The sequence below is a fragment of the Gambusia affinis genome, linkage group LG14 (assembly GCF_019740435.1).
Source record: "Gambusia affinis linkage group LG14, SWU_Gaff_1.0, whole genome shotgun sequence".
In the NCBI taxonomy this organism is placed as follows: Eukaryota; Metazoa; Chordata; class Actinopteri; order Cyprinodontiformes; family Poeciliidae; genus Gambusia; species Gambusia affinis.
Genome location: NC_057881.1, coordinates 25,424,019 through 25,437,350, shown reverse-complemented (window position 1 = coordinate 25,437,350; position 13,332 = coordinate 25,424,019). Strand labels below are relative to the sequence as shown.

General features: G+C 43.5%; 1 protein-coding gene across 1 annotated transcript in view; it reads right to left on the bottom strand.

Moving 5' to 3' along the window:
• trit1 (tRNA isopentenyltransferase 1) overlaps positions 1 to 13,038 on the bottom strand; it is a 37,432-nt gene extending 24,394 nt beyond the window's left edge. The window contains 2 exon segments of the mRNA XM_044139078.1: positions 941 to 1,081; positions 12,838 to 13,038. Of these exon segments, the coding sequence (XP_043995013.1) occupies positions 941 to 1,081; positions 12,838 to 12,996 (300 nt within the window). The 5' untranslated portion in view covers positions 12,997 to 13,038.
• Between the last annotated feature and the right edge of the window lie 294 nt (positions 13,039 to 13,332).

Below are 13,332 nucleotides of genomic sequence, written 5' to 3'. Positions count from 1 at the left end.
GAATGAGCAACAGCAAAAACAGAGACGCTGGAGAACTTGAGCTCTTTGGCGTCACAGACACAAGTGCCACACCTTATTTCCTCTGTCGCATCTTCTTTCATCCTAAGCCTCCTCCCCCCCGCCTCTTACTGTGGGCTAATCAAATAACCCCTCAAACCAGATAAGAGCCCATCAGGCATCATCACTCGCCTTTTGTCCACTTACAGGCCTGCCTCTCCGCGCTCATGGAAGAGCAGAGGAAGGTTATTGACAAGCAGCAGCAACAAAAATCAAGAGGATGGGAAGCCACAGGGGGAGGGGTTTATGCGAGTGGCGTGTTTAGTGGTGTTGGTGGGGGGGGGGAGGATTGATGCGACATCAGATCCTGCGTCCTTAAACTTAAGCTCACACCGACTCCCTGTTTCTCTCCTTTTCCTCCTAATCTGTATTCAGCTCTTCCTCTTCGCCACCAGCAGGTTCCTGCTGCACAGATCCTATTCTTGGAGCTCCCGCATCCCCTCAAAGTGTGTGTGTGTGTGTGTGTGTGTGTGTGTGTGTGCACTGATCTATTAATACCTCCCTCTTTCTCTCTCTAGTTATCGCCTCCTCTCTGCACATCTGTGTGATGTGGCCAGCGTCTGCGGGGCGTGACTGCCCAGAGCCGGCGCCTGTTAGCACGCGTGTTTGTCAAGACACACCGCAGACGCACTCCGCTATAAATATCAACTCTAGCGATCTCCTGCTTTGTGTTTTTTCCAGGAAAACATCTGCAAGAGGCAAGAATCAGGACACGGCGTCAACAGAGCTGCTGCGTTCGAGCCAATTAGTACGTTAGACCTGCTAAGTTTCCCGCCAAATAATCTGCCGTGTGGCGGGTCGATAGCACGGCGAGGAATCAGGTGGAAGAGAGAAAGAAAAAAAAACATTTTCTTGGTTATGGAATTTGCAGAGTTTAGGATATGAGCTCCAGCGCTTTGTTCCTGAAGTCCACCACCGTGTAGGTCCGCACCAACGGGTCCACGAAGTCCAACATGTGGTGTGCGCATTGGGCGCGCTCCTCGGCAGTCACCTTATTTGTGATGATGTCCAGACCCTTGTACACCTGCAAGGGACAGAAACGAGTAGATATTAAAATATGCAGTAGTTGGTCAGACTCTCTTTTGCTTTGGGGTCTGACTCCAGTTCTGTACCTCTTTACAAAGGGCAACGTTCTGGGTCGGTATTGCTTATCATTTACCGCAATAAATTTCTTACCATGATAATATCTTGATTTATCGTTGTCATCACAAATTCCAATTAATGATGTTGAAAATAAAACCTGAAACTTCCCTGTATTGTCTGGATTGTTTGTCTTACTATTTTTCTCCACCTTTTGTTCAAATCTGAGCTTCTGTAAAGCTCACATTTGCATGGTGCTCCTACTTACAGGTGAGTATTTATCGTATTATTTATCGTGATAAATTTTGTAGAACACTTTTGATCTATTATTGTCATGATACATTCCTCTTCAGGATGTTTACCCTCCAAAGCTGTCCGTAGTATTAGAATTGTTAGTTTTGGTACTTTTTCTAATGTTTGCTGAATAAAGGTGAATCAATAAATATAAATAAATATGATTAAATGCAGACACCTTGTGGATTTTTGCAGGTTTAGATTTCAAAATGGTTTCATCCAACCAAGAAGTTTGTTTTCGGTAGGATTTCCGACAGGCATCCGACGCAAAATTTGAAAATAGAATCCGTTTTATTGACATTGTATCAAAAAATGTCATGCTGAAATAATCAATGACTGTACATCTAAACGTACCCGGCGTGTGCATAACTTTGGGCTTGCCGTCAACATTCAACAACAGTCCACACGCTCTCTCCGATTTCCATCGGCGAGTGAAGAAGCCGACTGAGGGAATGTGATAGCTAGGTGACAAGCAGCCCCCAGTTGGCATTTTCATTTCACACACGGTGTCTGGAGTTTGAACAGATGCAGAGCAACGTCTGCTGGGAAGTCCTGCGCTCATGTTCCCCTTTTCTGGGTGTCTTAAAGTTCTGGTAGGAGACACAAATCTCATGGACAAGCAAGTAATTTTTGTCACTCGTCAGCACATTCAGTTTGGTGGGTAATGACATTCTTCTTTAAAAAAAAAAAAAAGTACGGTTGAATGTTTATTTTTAATCATATTTTATAATTAAGTTATTTTTAATATAACTTCTGTACAGAATTGTTCAAAAGGAGAAAAACAAAGTGTTAAACACGATCCGTTGAATGAAAGTTCAAATAATTTTATGCTAAATTATTAAGTTATGACTTAGAAAGAATTGGGTGGATTTACTTAACGTTATTTCTATCCAAATACAAACAGAAACAATTACATACAGACGTACAACAAGAGATTTAGCAGTTTGAAAAAGCCAGAATGTTTCTCGTTTAAGTGGCGTCTGGCTCACGGAGAGCGGCGTAGTTGCCGTCTGCACTTTGTCCAGTGAAACATTTTGATAGAGCTAAAGGTGGACATTTTTTCTTTAGAGTCCCATTTAGAAACAAAAAGGAAGTTATTTACGCTGCCTTAACGTATAGGTTTGTCCGCTTCCGTGGTGGACACCACAAAGTAAGCAGTTAGCTGCGCTAACCGTAAAGCGCTAGTCATTAGCATGAGTCCACTATACGTCCACTACAAGACCTCTACGAGTTTGCTTCTAAGTTCAGAGGTAAGTGAATGACAGGACAATAAAACAACAACAACAACAACAAAAACAAAACACTTGACGTACTACAACTGGCTAACTGTTAGCTGCTAACAACGCTAAAGCTCAGCCATCAAACTCAACTCAGTTTGGTTTCAACCTGAAGTGCAATCGCTGAGCGTATAACACGTAGATGGAGTCATCTTGGAGATTTGTTACAATTCCTCCACATTTTGATAAGGATTGACCATGTTTGTTTGCTTTAAATGCTCTACAGCAGGTCAACAATACGACACACTCCAGGAAACAGGCATGGGTAAACCAGTGAGAGTTATTGATCAGATCCTTGGTGATGGGGTGTACAAAGGGGACGGGGGAGGGAGGGTTATAATGTACTCCACCAAATGTTTCTCAGCTCTGCAGCATGCCAAAAAGAAAGGAGCAGGGGAGGGCGAAGGAACCCAGGGTGATAAATTATGCACGGCTTCTCTGCATGACAAAACCACGAGCCGATGAATGGATGATCTATGGCTGAACGATACTGTATGGAAACCCACATGAGGACGTAAAGTTTAAACAGCACTGCATTGGAACTCCGGGGATCTGTGTACTTTGAAGAAAAATAGAGATTTTTTATTTTATTTTATTTTAGCAACACACATTTTTCAATGAATATACATTTAAAAAAACAGAATTTGATATCTTGAGAAACATTTACACAGAGTTAAGAGCCAACTGCCAATTTAGTTTTTACTGTTTTTAACCATCAAAATGAAGATTGTGTCAATCTCATTTATGAAATGGAAAATTTTACTTGTCCTTTCAAAACATTCTACAATTTCTACTTTGTAGCTCCTATTTTCTGCAACAGGCACCAAATATAAAAGCCACTTTAGGCAAATTAACTCCACATAAATAAATTAAAAATACATTTTCCAACAAAACAATCAATAGCGCAAGAAAAAAAAAAGAAAGACTACAAGAAAGAAAGCACAAAAAACAAGACAGAAGGAAAGTGAGGACAAAAGAAGGCAGGAAAGGAAGAAAAAGAAACAAAAAAGAAAGAGAGACAGACAGAAGGCCACGTTCTCTGTTCATAATGGCTTTAATGTACATGAAATAGATGCAGACGCTTCCTCTCATTAATTCCTCGAAGATGAAGGAGACAAGTGAAAAGGCAGGTGATGTAAGTTCAACGTACAAAAAGAGTCACTCAACTGGAAAATGTGGAGAGGCGGAAAAAGAAAAAAAAAAAAGAAGCTCTGAGCGAGGGCAGCAAATGAGAGAAAACGAGAGAGAAATTAAAACTTCAAGTCGCGGCGGCGGAAACGAGCTACAAATTGCTGCGACGTTGGAGCTCAGAGTCATAAAGAAATCAAAGACGAGAGCCGGCAAAGCTAATGGTGTTTACACGTCGTCTGCAGGACGACGAAAAGAAAATGCCTTCGCAAATTCATAAATTAAGACAAGCGCATAACTTCGTCGCAGCCTGCTGAGTAAATATGTGAAATGACGCTCATCATTTTCCCCTCGCCGTCAGCTGAGCCGGACCGACGACACAGAATACGGCTATTGACAGACGGACAGGAAAAGAATTGATAATCATTCACATCTAGCGGTCAGCGCTCATATTTCACACCGTCCGACGATTTTAAACAAGAAAAAATAAATCCACAAAGCGGTTTTGGAATAATCTGCAAAAGATGCCGTCAGGCGTTTTTCCTTTTAGAGAACAGAACAATTTAGCTAAAGTTCTCACACCCGTGGAATACTTTTCTTTTTTTAAAGCACTTTGTCATGTGGAGGCCCCAGAGGAGTATTTTTTAAAAAGCAGAAAAGAAAACAAAGACAACACTGCGAATACTCAGAGAGGGAAAAAAAAAACATCAAAACAAGCTTTGAACATCTCATAAGAACATTTGTCATGATAGGTTTTTCTGGACGATAAATCGTTCCAGAAGTTATTTGCGATAAATGATAATACTGTTACCATTTTTGATTATATTAGTAATATAATGCTAGTGGAATAATAATGCAAACACTGACAAAAATTTAAAGCTGGAAACGGAAAACATTTTAAACATCCAAGATAGATGAACAAATGTTTTTGGGATTAAAAAAAACGGTCAAAGTTGACAGGAAATTTGAAAATATCACTTTGAAAGATTGAAGATTAATGCCTGAACACCAGCTATAAAAATGCAAACATTTTATAAAGACTTAAATGAATAAGGAATGCCGAGCCTGGTGGGGGCACAAGTAAAGCTTGGTGACCCGCCAGGCTGGGAGAAACCCTGACATTCATGTGCTAGCATGACCTAGTCATTTGATTTGTGGTCGAAGTGGGACAAAATGTGACTGAGTTCAAAGGCTCTGAACGCTTTTCCGAGGCACTGCGCTGGGAAGCTACGTCACGGCAGCGAAGGAATGAAACAACCCGTGACTCTTTGGAAGAAGCAGAAAAGAGAATCCCTCAGGAAATGTTTCAGAGTCTGAGCTCATCACCTTAAATGTCTCTGGTTCCTAATCTCATAAAAACCCAGATAACGGGGGAGAGAGAGCGCAAGGGATTCAGGTGTTTCAGTTCCCCTCCTCCTACTGTCTTACTGTGAAATGAATGTGAATGGATGTGACCGTGTGGCTTAACGGGAGTGCGTGTGTGTGACAATGAGCTCAGTGTTTGAGCCTGAAGACTGGCCAACCTTATGCCCTGCACAAGACAGCTGTTCCTCTGACACATAAATAAGGGGCAAGGCAGAATGGAGAGAGAGAAAGAGAGAAACAGAATAGAGGGAGGATAAATGAAAGAGAACAAGCACTCATTCAGGCAAAAGCTAAGATACGGAGAGGGCAAAGACAAGAAAAGAAATGGTTACATGGATAGATTTTACCCAAGAATTATTTAGGAAGCTTATTTGTTATTATGGTTTGTGTGCATAGAGAACTACTTCTAATATTATCACCTTTGTAGACTCTGCATTTTACGGCCAAGTCAACAGGTAGCCAGGTCTTTTTTAAATGATGTAGCAGAGATATTCGTTAACATAATCTCGTCCACACCTGATCGGTTTAAGAAACGTGTTCATCCGCCTGAATCACACCGCTTAGTGTTTTTTTTAACATGCCAAACCCATAGGGGGCACTGTAGGGCAAAGCTAAAACCTACATCAGCCAATCACAATCCTTCAAACAACTTCCTCATTGGAATTAAACATGGCGCCAAGCGACGCATTTGTGTGGATATTGAACGGCATCGTGTCTCGATTGTAAACCAACCGACTGATTGGTTGGAACCAACCAATCGTTGACCTCTAAACGTTCCTTTTCCTACGCAACTCAACATATTGGAACAGTCGAGCTTATAAAAAATAAAAAACAAGTGTATGAACAAGCGTAAAAATCAGCACCTCTCTAAAAGCAGTCATCTTTCCTCATGTGATTCTTGATTTTTGTTGAAGACTGTTGTGCGTTTAACATGCATAACTTTTTTTCTTTCTTTCCTTTCACACAATGTTGTCCCCACTGCCCGTGAGATGTAGTTTTTCAGACAGGTAAGATGTACTTTAGATATGGGCATTAAACGCAGTTTTAGTTCCATAGAAATTTTAGTGTGAAGTGACCAAAAATGGCAAAAGTAGAAAATGACAAATAGGACAAAACACATGCCCCCAATTCATTCATCAAAGGCTTAGAGGAATAATAAGTTAGACATGATAAAGCCTCCATCCTCACTGCTTTGATTCAAATGGTCACTCTGACTCGGTTTGTACAGATTGCAGATGGTGGAATGCCTCCCCACTTTGACCCCACGCAGTTTGTTTTTAACCTTCTCTCTGGATCTCTTCCTGAGTTACACTTACAGATAAATCACCGTCTTCCTCTTTTTCTCTCGTCATGCAGTTTCTATTTTTTCCTTTCAAGGCACCATCCTTCATCAATTTATCTCTCCATCTTCCTCTTGCTCCGTCTCTCTGTGGGGAATGGCCCAGTAATGCCGGACTAATAAATCATTCATGCCGAATACCCATCACCCTCCTCTCTTCCTTCCTTTCTTCCTCCTCCTCCTCCTTCACCCTGCCATCCTCCTTTTCCGCCTTACAGTACCGACCAGAATCGCCACGCCCCGCAGACGGTAATTCGCACTCAGACCCGCGAACATGTTGAACACGTTGGGTTCGTCAGCTGGCGTTTCTGGCGCAGTCCTACACCGGCTTGGAGGACATAAAGCGGCGCGTCGTATATGCTGGAAGTGGGAGGCAGCGTCGCCTCAGATGCCATGCAGACAGACACGTCAAAGCCCAGACAGGTCACAGCCACAGCAGACAGCCAAGGAGACGGCAACGTGGGGAGCGAGAGAAATAAACATGCACAAGGAGAAGGAGCAGAGGAGGAAGGGACGCCTGTGGGGCAAATCAGAGGGATATGTGACACATAGCTGCAGTCATTCAATGGCTTTCACACAAGGATTAGCCGACGGTTTTGGCAGAACGGCGACACCACCTCATGTTCCGAAACTTATGACGGAAAGCTAACCTTATCTAGCAGGGTCCGCCGTTTAGGAGCCTCGTTTACTGCACTTTTGTGGGACTGTAAGTGCCAAGACGACACTTGACAGCTGCCCTGCTGCTCGGCCCGTCTCCGTCTCATTCGGCAGAAAACGAATAAGTCTGACCAGTCCGGCTCCCTCTCGCCGCTCATGTCATCCTGAAGAGCAAACGGGCGGTGCCTTCATTCAGACGTGCATAAAGTGAAAGGTCAACGGCCACCAACACTTCCAAGCACAACGCAAACCAAAGTAAAGATGCATGCATTTGCATGACCTGTAGAAATCACCCTCCGCCCCCCCAGGGCATTGGATGGCCCTTCATTATGACCCCAACACCCCTCATCTCCTCGCCCCCCAACAGCCATCCCTCCCACCATTTGCAAAAAAGCCCCAGCTTCCTTTTCACTCCCTGCAGTGCAACAATCTATCTGCCGGAGACAATAGCCCGGTTTCCATTCACTTGCAAAGCAAATCTGAAGCAATGTTCAGAAGGAGAAAAAGAAAAGAAAAAACAAAAAACAAAGAAGGGAATGCAAATCCCACTTGTGTGTTAACTGGTTTCAAGCAAATGACATAAACTAGCACAGCCACAGGGCGGTAAAAGCTCCACTGGCCGTGGTTGTAACACATTAAAAGCTCAGGGAGGAATAAAAATTCCCTCACTGCTGCAGCGGAGATCTTCTAAAAGAATCGCTTTCATCTCTGGAGACACTTGGTCTGTCCCTCCAGTTCATTGGGTACCAGCTCAGAACCTTGAGTCCCACCTTAGCCAGACTGGATACAATTTGAAAAAGTTGTTTCCACGACTCTAACCCACACCAGGGTTGTTTTTTTTGTTGTTTTAAACTAATACAACCTCTTTAATAATTGCTTATTTGCACAGGGTTTCTACGGCTTTACGCTGAGGAACACCAAACTTATACCAGCTTATCTCACTCCAAAACACTGTTGTAGAGAGGGAGAAGTACTAAAATACCTTTGTGTTAGTAATTTCAGACTGCCAGGGAAGAAACTGTTTTCCATTAAATTTTAATAACCATTTGACGAACCTCGTAAAATCAATATGACGTCCTTAGCGCTCCCCCCTCTAACATGAAGGACAGACATGAAGGACAGACTTGATAGATAACATTTGTGGCAGGTTTAGTTTGACATTGAATTATTTGGACACCAGAACAGAGGACCAAATAGAGCCATCCAGGAAAAGAACCTCCTACCAACTGCGATGCATGGAGGTGGAAATCTAATGCACTGGGAATACTTTGCTGAAGGAGGACCTGAAAAGTTCTCCAACGTAGAATCCACCATGAATTCCACCGTCCTTGAGCAAACCGGTGGGCCATTTGTAAATTGGAAGAAAATGGAAGCAAGAATTGGATGGTGCAGCACGGCAACGGCAAACAAATTAGCGGAAAGTCGCCTCAAACTTTCTAAATTTTGCTCAACTTTCCTCAGATCGATTCGGAAGACGGCTACGAGAAATGCATCCATACAGTTTGTCTGACATCCAAAGAAAAATACACTAAGACTAAACTTTGAGCGCACACGTTTCTGTGCTGGATATTACAAGCAGTTTAAATCTCTTAAAGATCTCCTGGAATGCAAAGGGGAACTAAACTGCTCCTTGTAGGTCTTGTGTCGCACACGCACAGAACGATATGATACTTGATGATGCGCCATAACGACTAAAAGCATCATCACTGACTTATGGAAAACAAGGGAGCAGCTGACAGATTGCACTGCAGCAGAACCTGCAGCTCATAAAATGATTACGAGCGCTTCAAACTGCACGGATGAAATATTTCAGTCTGAGAGCTACTCACATGAGTCGCTAAGCCTTCCGTCTTTGCCGTCACCCTCGATGTCAACGACTTCTCGTTGCAAACAACACCTTGTAAAGTGCTGTCTGCAAGCGATGATACATCAGTGTCTCGTCTCAGGACACAGGATCTCATGAACCTGATTTTACCAATTAAAATATTGCACACAAATACACTTCTTTACATTGGATGGAGACTTTTTTGCACAGTAAATGAGCTACCTTCCTCTGGCGCTCTTCCATAGTTCAAAAATCAGAAGATCAGATTAATTGGTCATATTAATTTTTGTCATATATTTCACCGGAAACATTTAATTTCTGAAAGGGACAGATTAGAAGGGGGTTACAGCAGACAGGGCTGGACACACGGGACACAACTTCGCTCCCTCTTTGCTCATTTCCCACATAACTCGCACAATGAGGCGACCATTGCTTGTCCTTTTCCAGAAGACCGATCAACGAAATTTGTGCATGTGAAATTTGAAGCTTGTACACGTAGATGTGCACGCGCGGACTTGAGACGGCGTGTTCAATTTTCTCAGTAGCTGGGAGATGCTACCGATGACATCTCGGTGTCATCGTTGTGTTGTGTCGCTGGCTCACGCATGCACGTCTACGAGCTCAAAATTTTACACAAGTGCACAAGTTTTGCTGGTCGCTTGGTTGGAGGACGGTAAATGATTGTTGCCTCATCATGAAAGTCCCGTAGAAAACCAATAACTAGGGTGCGATGTTGCCTCCTGTATGTTGAGCCAACCAGGTGCTGCCACTGCGATTTCAGATAAAAAAAAAGAAAGCAGGGACATATTTTCAGCCGTGCACAGTGTATTTTGCCCCTATCTAACAAATAAGCTGAAATCAATTATTCCTAATCCATAGTCTTAGTCAAAGGACCCCCTCCTGATCCTTGGATCCCAGTTTGGGAACCTCAGACTCACGCTACTTAGCAGTGCCTCATTCAAGAACAGTACAAGCAAGACACTTGTGTGTGTGCCACAGATAGCATGTTCATTTAATGAGTGAATAATATCCCTCCTGCATGTCCAATGAACTGTGGGTTGAGGGAATGGGGCAGGAGCATGAGCGGGGTGGCGGTAACACAATAGGAGTGTTAGGGAGTGTGGGAACCAATTCTCCGTGGGACAATAGGCACTTCCCAGTGGCCACAGTGTATCCATTCACCACCAGTTGCTGGGCCGGCGTAGCACGGCGCTGAATGTGCACCAACTCAGCATAACGTTGCTTTCTCCCAAACAAGACCAGACTGTTTCCTATCCCAAAGACAACACGGTCCGGCTCGAACCTACACACAGCCCCATTCTCACATAGGCCGTCTCTCCGTTTCGGCGTGTCTCTCCCGCTTTCTGACACCAGCACTCACACCAACAGGAGGAGGAGCGCGACAAGGCCGCGGATTGTGAAGATTGCGGCTGCCTCACCGTAACTAGGCCACTGTTTCTCCACCGATCGTGGAGAGATATTCTGGGCTGAGATGTTATTAGTGTAACCCAGTTTGCCCATCACCAGGTGACTGCAGGAGGAGGTACGCCCCACAGGGACACGGGCTTTCAAGGACAATGCATGCAGAGTTGAGGGGAGGGGAGGTGTGTTGTTGCTGAGGTAAGAGGAGCAGGGATGGAAGACGTGATTAGCTGAACGCTGCACTCGGGAGAAACAATCTCTGGACAGTCACAGGTGTGAAGAACTGGAAGGGACCCAATCTCAGGCCTTTGCTCCAACCTTTTCTTTTGTGTGCATGTCCTTGGGTTGCTGTAGCAACAGCGTCTGAGAACCTCCCACCCAAAAATAAATAAATAAATAAAACAAGCTTTGAGGAGCGAATAAGAGTGAGAGTTTTTCAGTGCCTTCACAGAGAGAGAGTTATTTTCCCCACACAATCCTGTTTGACTGTTACCTAATGAATTAAACACGTTTTTACCTAAAAAGTTGGTTTAGCTGTCCGAGGATGCAAGGAAAATTTAAGGAACCACCTGGAAAACGTCAGGATCCATGAGAATCACAAAAAGGCAAAATAAGTTCACACAGTCCATCCATTTGCCTGCTTATTGTCGGGGGTAACAGCCACAGTGATTTCAGGAATGCATACATTACATTTCCAAATCAACTGATCTCTGGCCTTTGACTGGGCCATCCTGACACAAATTATTGACATGTTCACGCTCCACATGTCCTGTGTTTATAGTTGAGTTGACGTCAAAGCATTTATTGGCCTGACTTTAATTTGATTGGATGATGACTTTTAGCTCTGGCTTCCACCAGAACAATGTAGGGTTGTTGGAAGGTGTGTCAATCTGGTGCATGCTCCTTTGTGTTAACCTCAAATCTTTTACCCGCGAACTCCGACCTGCTTCTCTCTCCCCGCAGCATGATGCTGCCATCGCCACGTTTCCGATAGTCTTCCTTAACAATAGCTTTCTTCTGCTCATTTTCCCAGAGACAGTAATGATTCTGCATTTCTGAATCATTTGAAGACACCGTTTCTCACTCAGACATTCCTAAAAATCACTGAAGCACAAGATTTCCAGACAGAAGATGTGAAATTCTTAAAGACTCAATTCGATTCAAAATGTAGCCGTCGATTCTAATTTATATTCTGGTAAGGTTCAACACAAGTCAGTCCAAACTTATACAACTCAAGCCGGTGTATGTTCCTATGAGTTTAACCATTTTTGCAAAAGAAGTCCAAGGTCAGTAGCAAGACACAGCAATAAAAAAAAATTGTCCCAATAACAGTATCCAATGTTAATATTGCTGTTACGCCCAATAATTGATATTTACTGATAACATATTTTTCCTACCCTTTCAAAACTGAAAAAAAATATCGACTACACGGTTGACCAAGGCATTCCCAACACCGTTCCACAACACAAACAAAAACGTGGAAATAAATGTTATTAATACCCACTCAGTTCTACTTATGGGGCTGATGTCAATGTGTTGTCACCTGTAAATTGAAACATAGACGATTTTAACTTTTACCTGTCATTTTCAAAAAACACTTCCTGCCTAGTAAGAGTTTTTATATTCTTGTAAGAAGTTTGAGTTGCAATACGACCTTCTTGTCCCTCCCAGCCAACAAGACGTTTGTTAATCTGTCCTGGAGGGATTAGCATGCCTTAAAACAAACAAAATGAAGAGTTCTAGGGGAAGTTGAGGAAATGTGAGGCCATAATGTAGACCATCAGATCTGGAAAAAAATAAACAACACAAAACTAACCTCACATTATCAGGATAACAACTCAGTCCTGTCATGTAAAGTGATGGAGGGGTAATTTTAGGGCTTTCTGATTCCCTACTTTACGGTCAATGTGTACGTCAAGATTTCGGTTGTGTCTTGCAATATACAAACTCTGATTTCTGTGTAAGTGGTATGAATACTTTTGCAAGACACTGTATATGATGTCACTGCTAGTCTATTTAAATTAGGATTGCAGGATTGCTTTAAGCACACTACTCACGTTTACAGTTACAGCTCAATCCTGTCCATATTCATGCATTACAGAGAACATGTTTTAAACGGGGTTTAACGTTTTAGTCACTGATCCTTGTCTTGAGCACTGTTTTTATGTCAGGTCACTGCAGAGTCCAACACAGGCAGTGCAGACAGAAAAACAATCTGATACATGATAGTTTTAACCACAGTCCTCCGGGAATTATTCGTCTAAGAAGCCCATGCTTTCGGATCTGCATTTATCTCCTTACGAAACGTTGTCGGACTGAGCTACAGCTACCAGAATGTAGTTTACAGCGTGGTGGGCTGCCGGCCACCATCATTACAAAGCCAATCCGCTTACCTGCATGGAGTCGGCGCTGATTATTTCTCCCCGAAGCCGCTTTCCCAGCTCGATTGCCAGCTTGGACTTCCCGGTACCGGTAGCTCCCAGGATCACGACTAAAGACGGGACCATCGCTCTCCGTAAGACGCACTGCACGCTCAGAGTGGAGGCCGCCATGATGCCGTCTCCTCCCGCTGCCCAGCTGACACCCTCGCGCGTGCGCAGGAGCAGGACATGGTTTACTAGACAGCTGGGCTGCCGTTGCTATAGCGACACTGTTAATTGGCGATTATTCATTATTCAGTGTTATCTGTTTATTATAATTTTTGACATTTCAGTCCGTTACACTCCACTGTTTGATTTTCTCTAGTTTGAAGCAACGGGATGTTCACCGCCTCGAGGAAGGATTAGTGCGTTCAAGTTGTGGTCACGTGTTTGTTTACAACGCTTTACGGGGACATTTTCGGCACAGCTGGCGTGGTTTCTTTGGAAACTGTCGATGCTGCTGCTGCT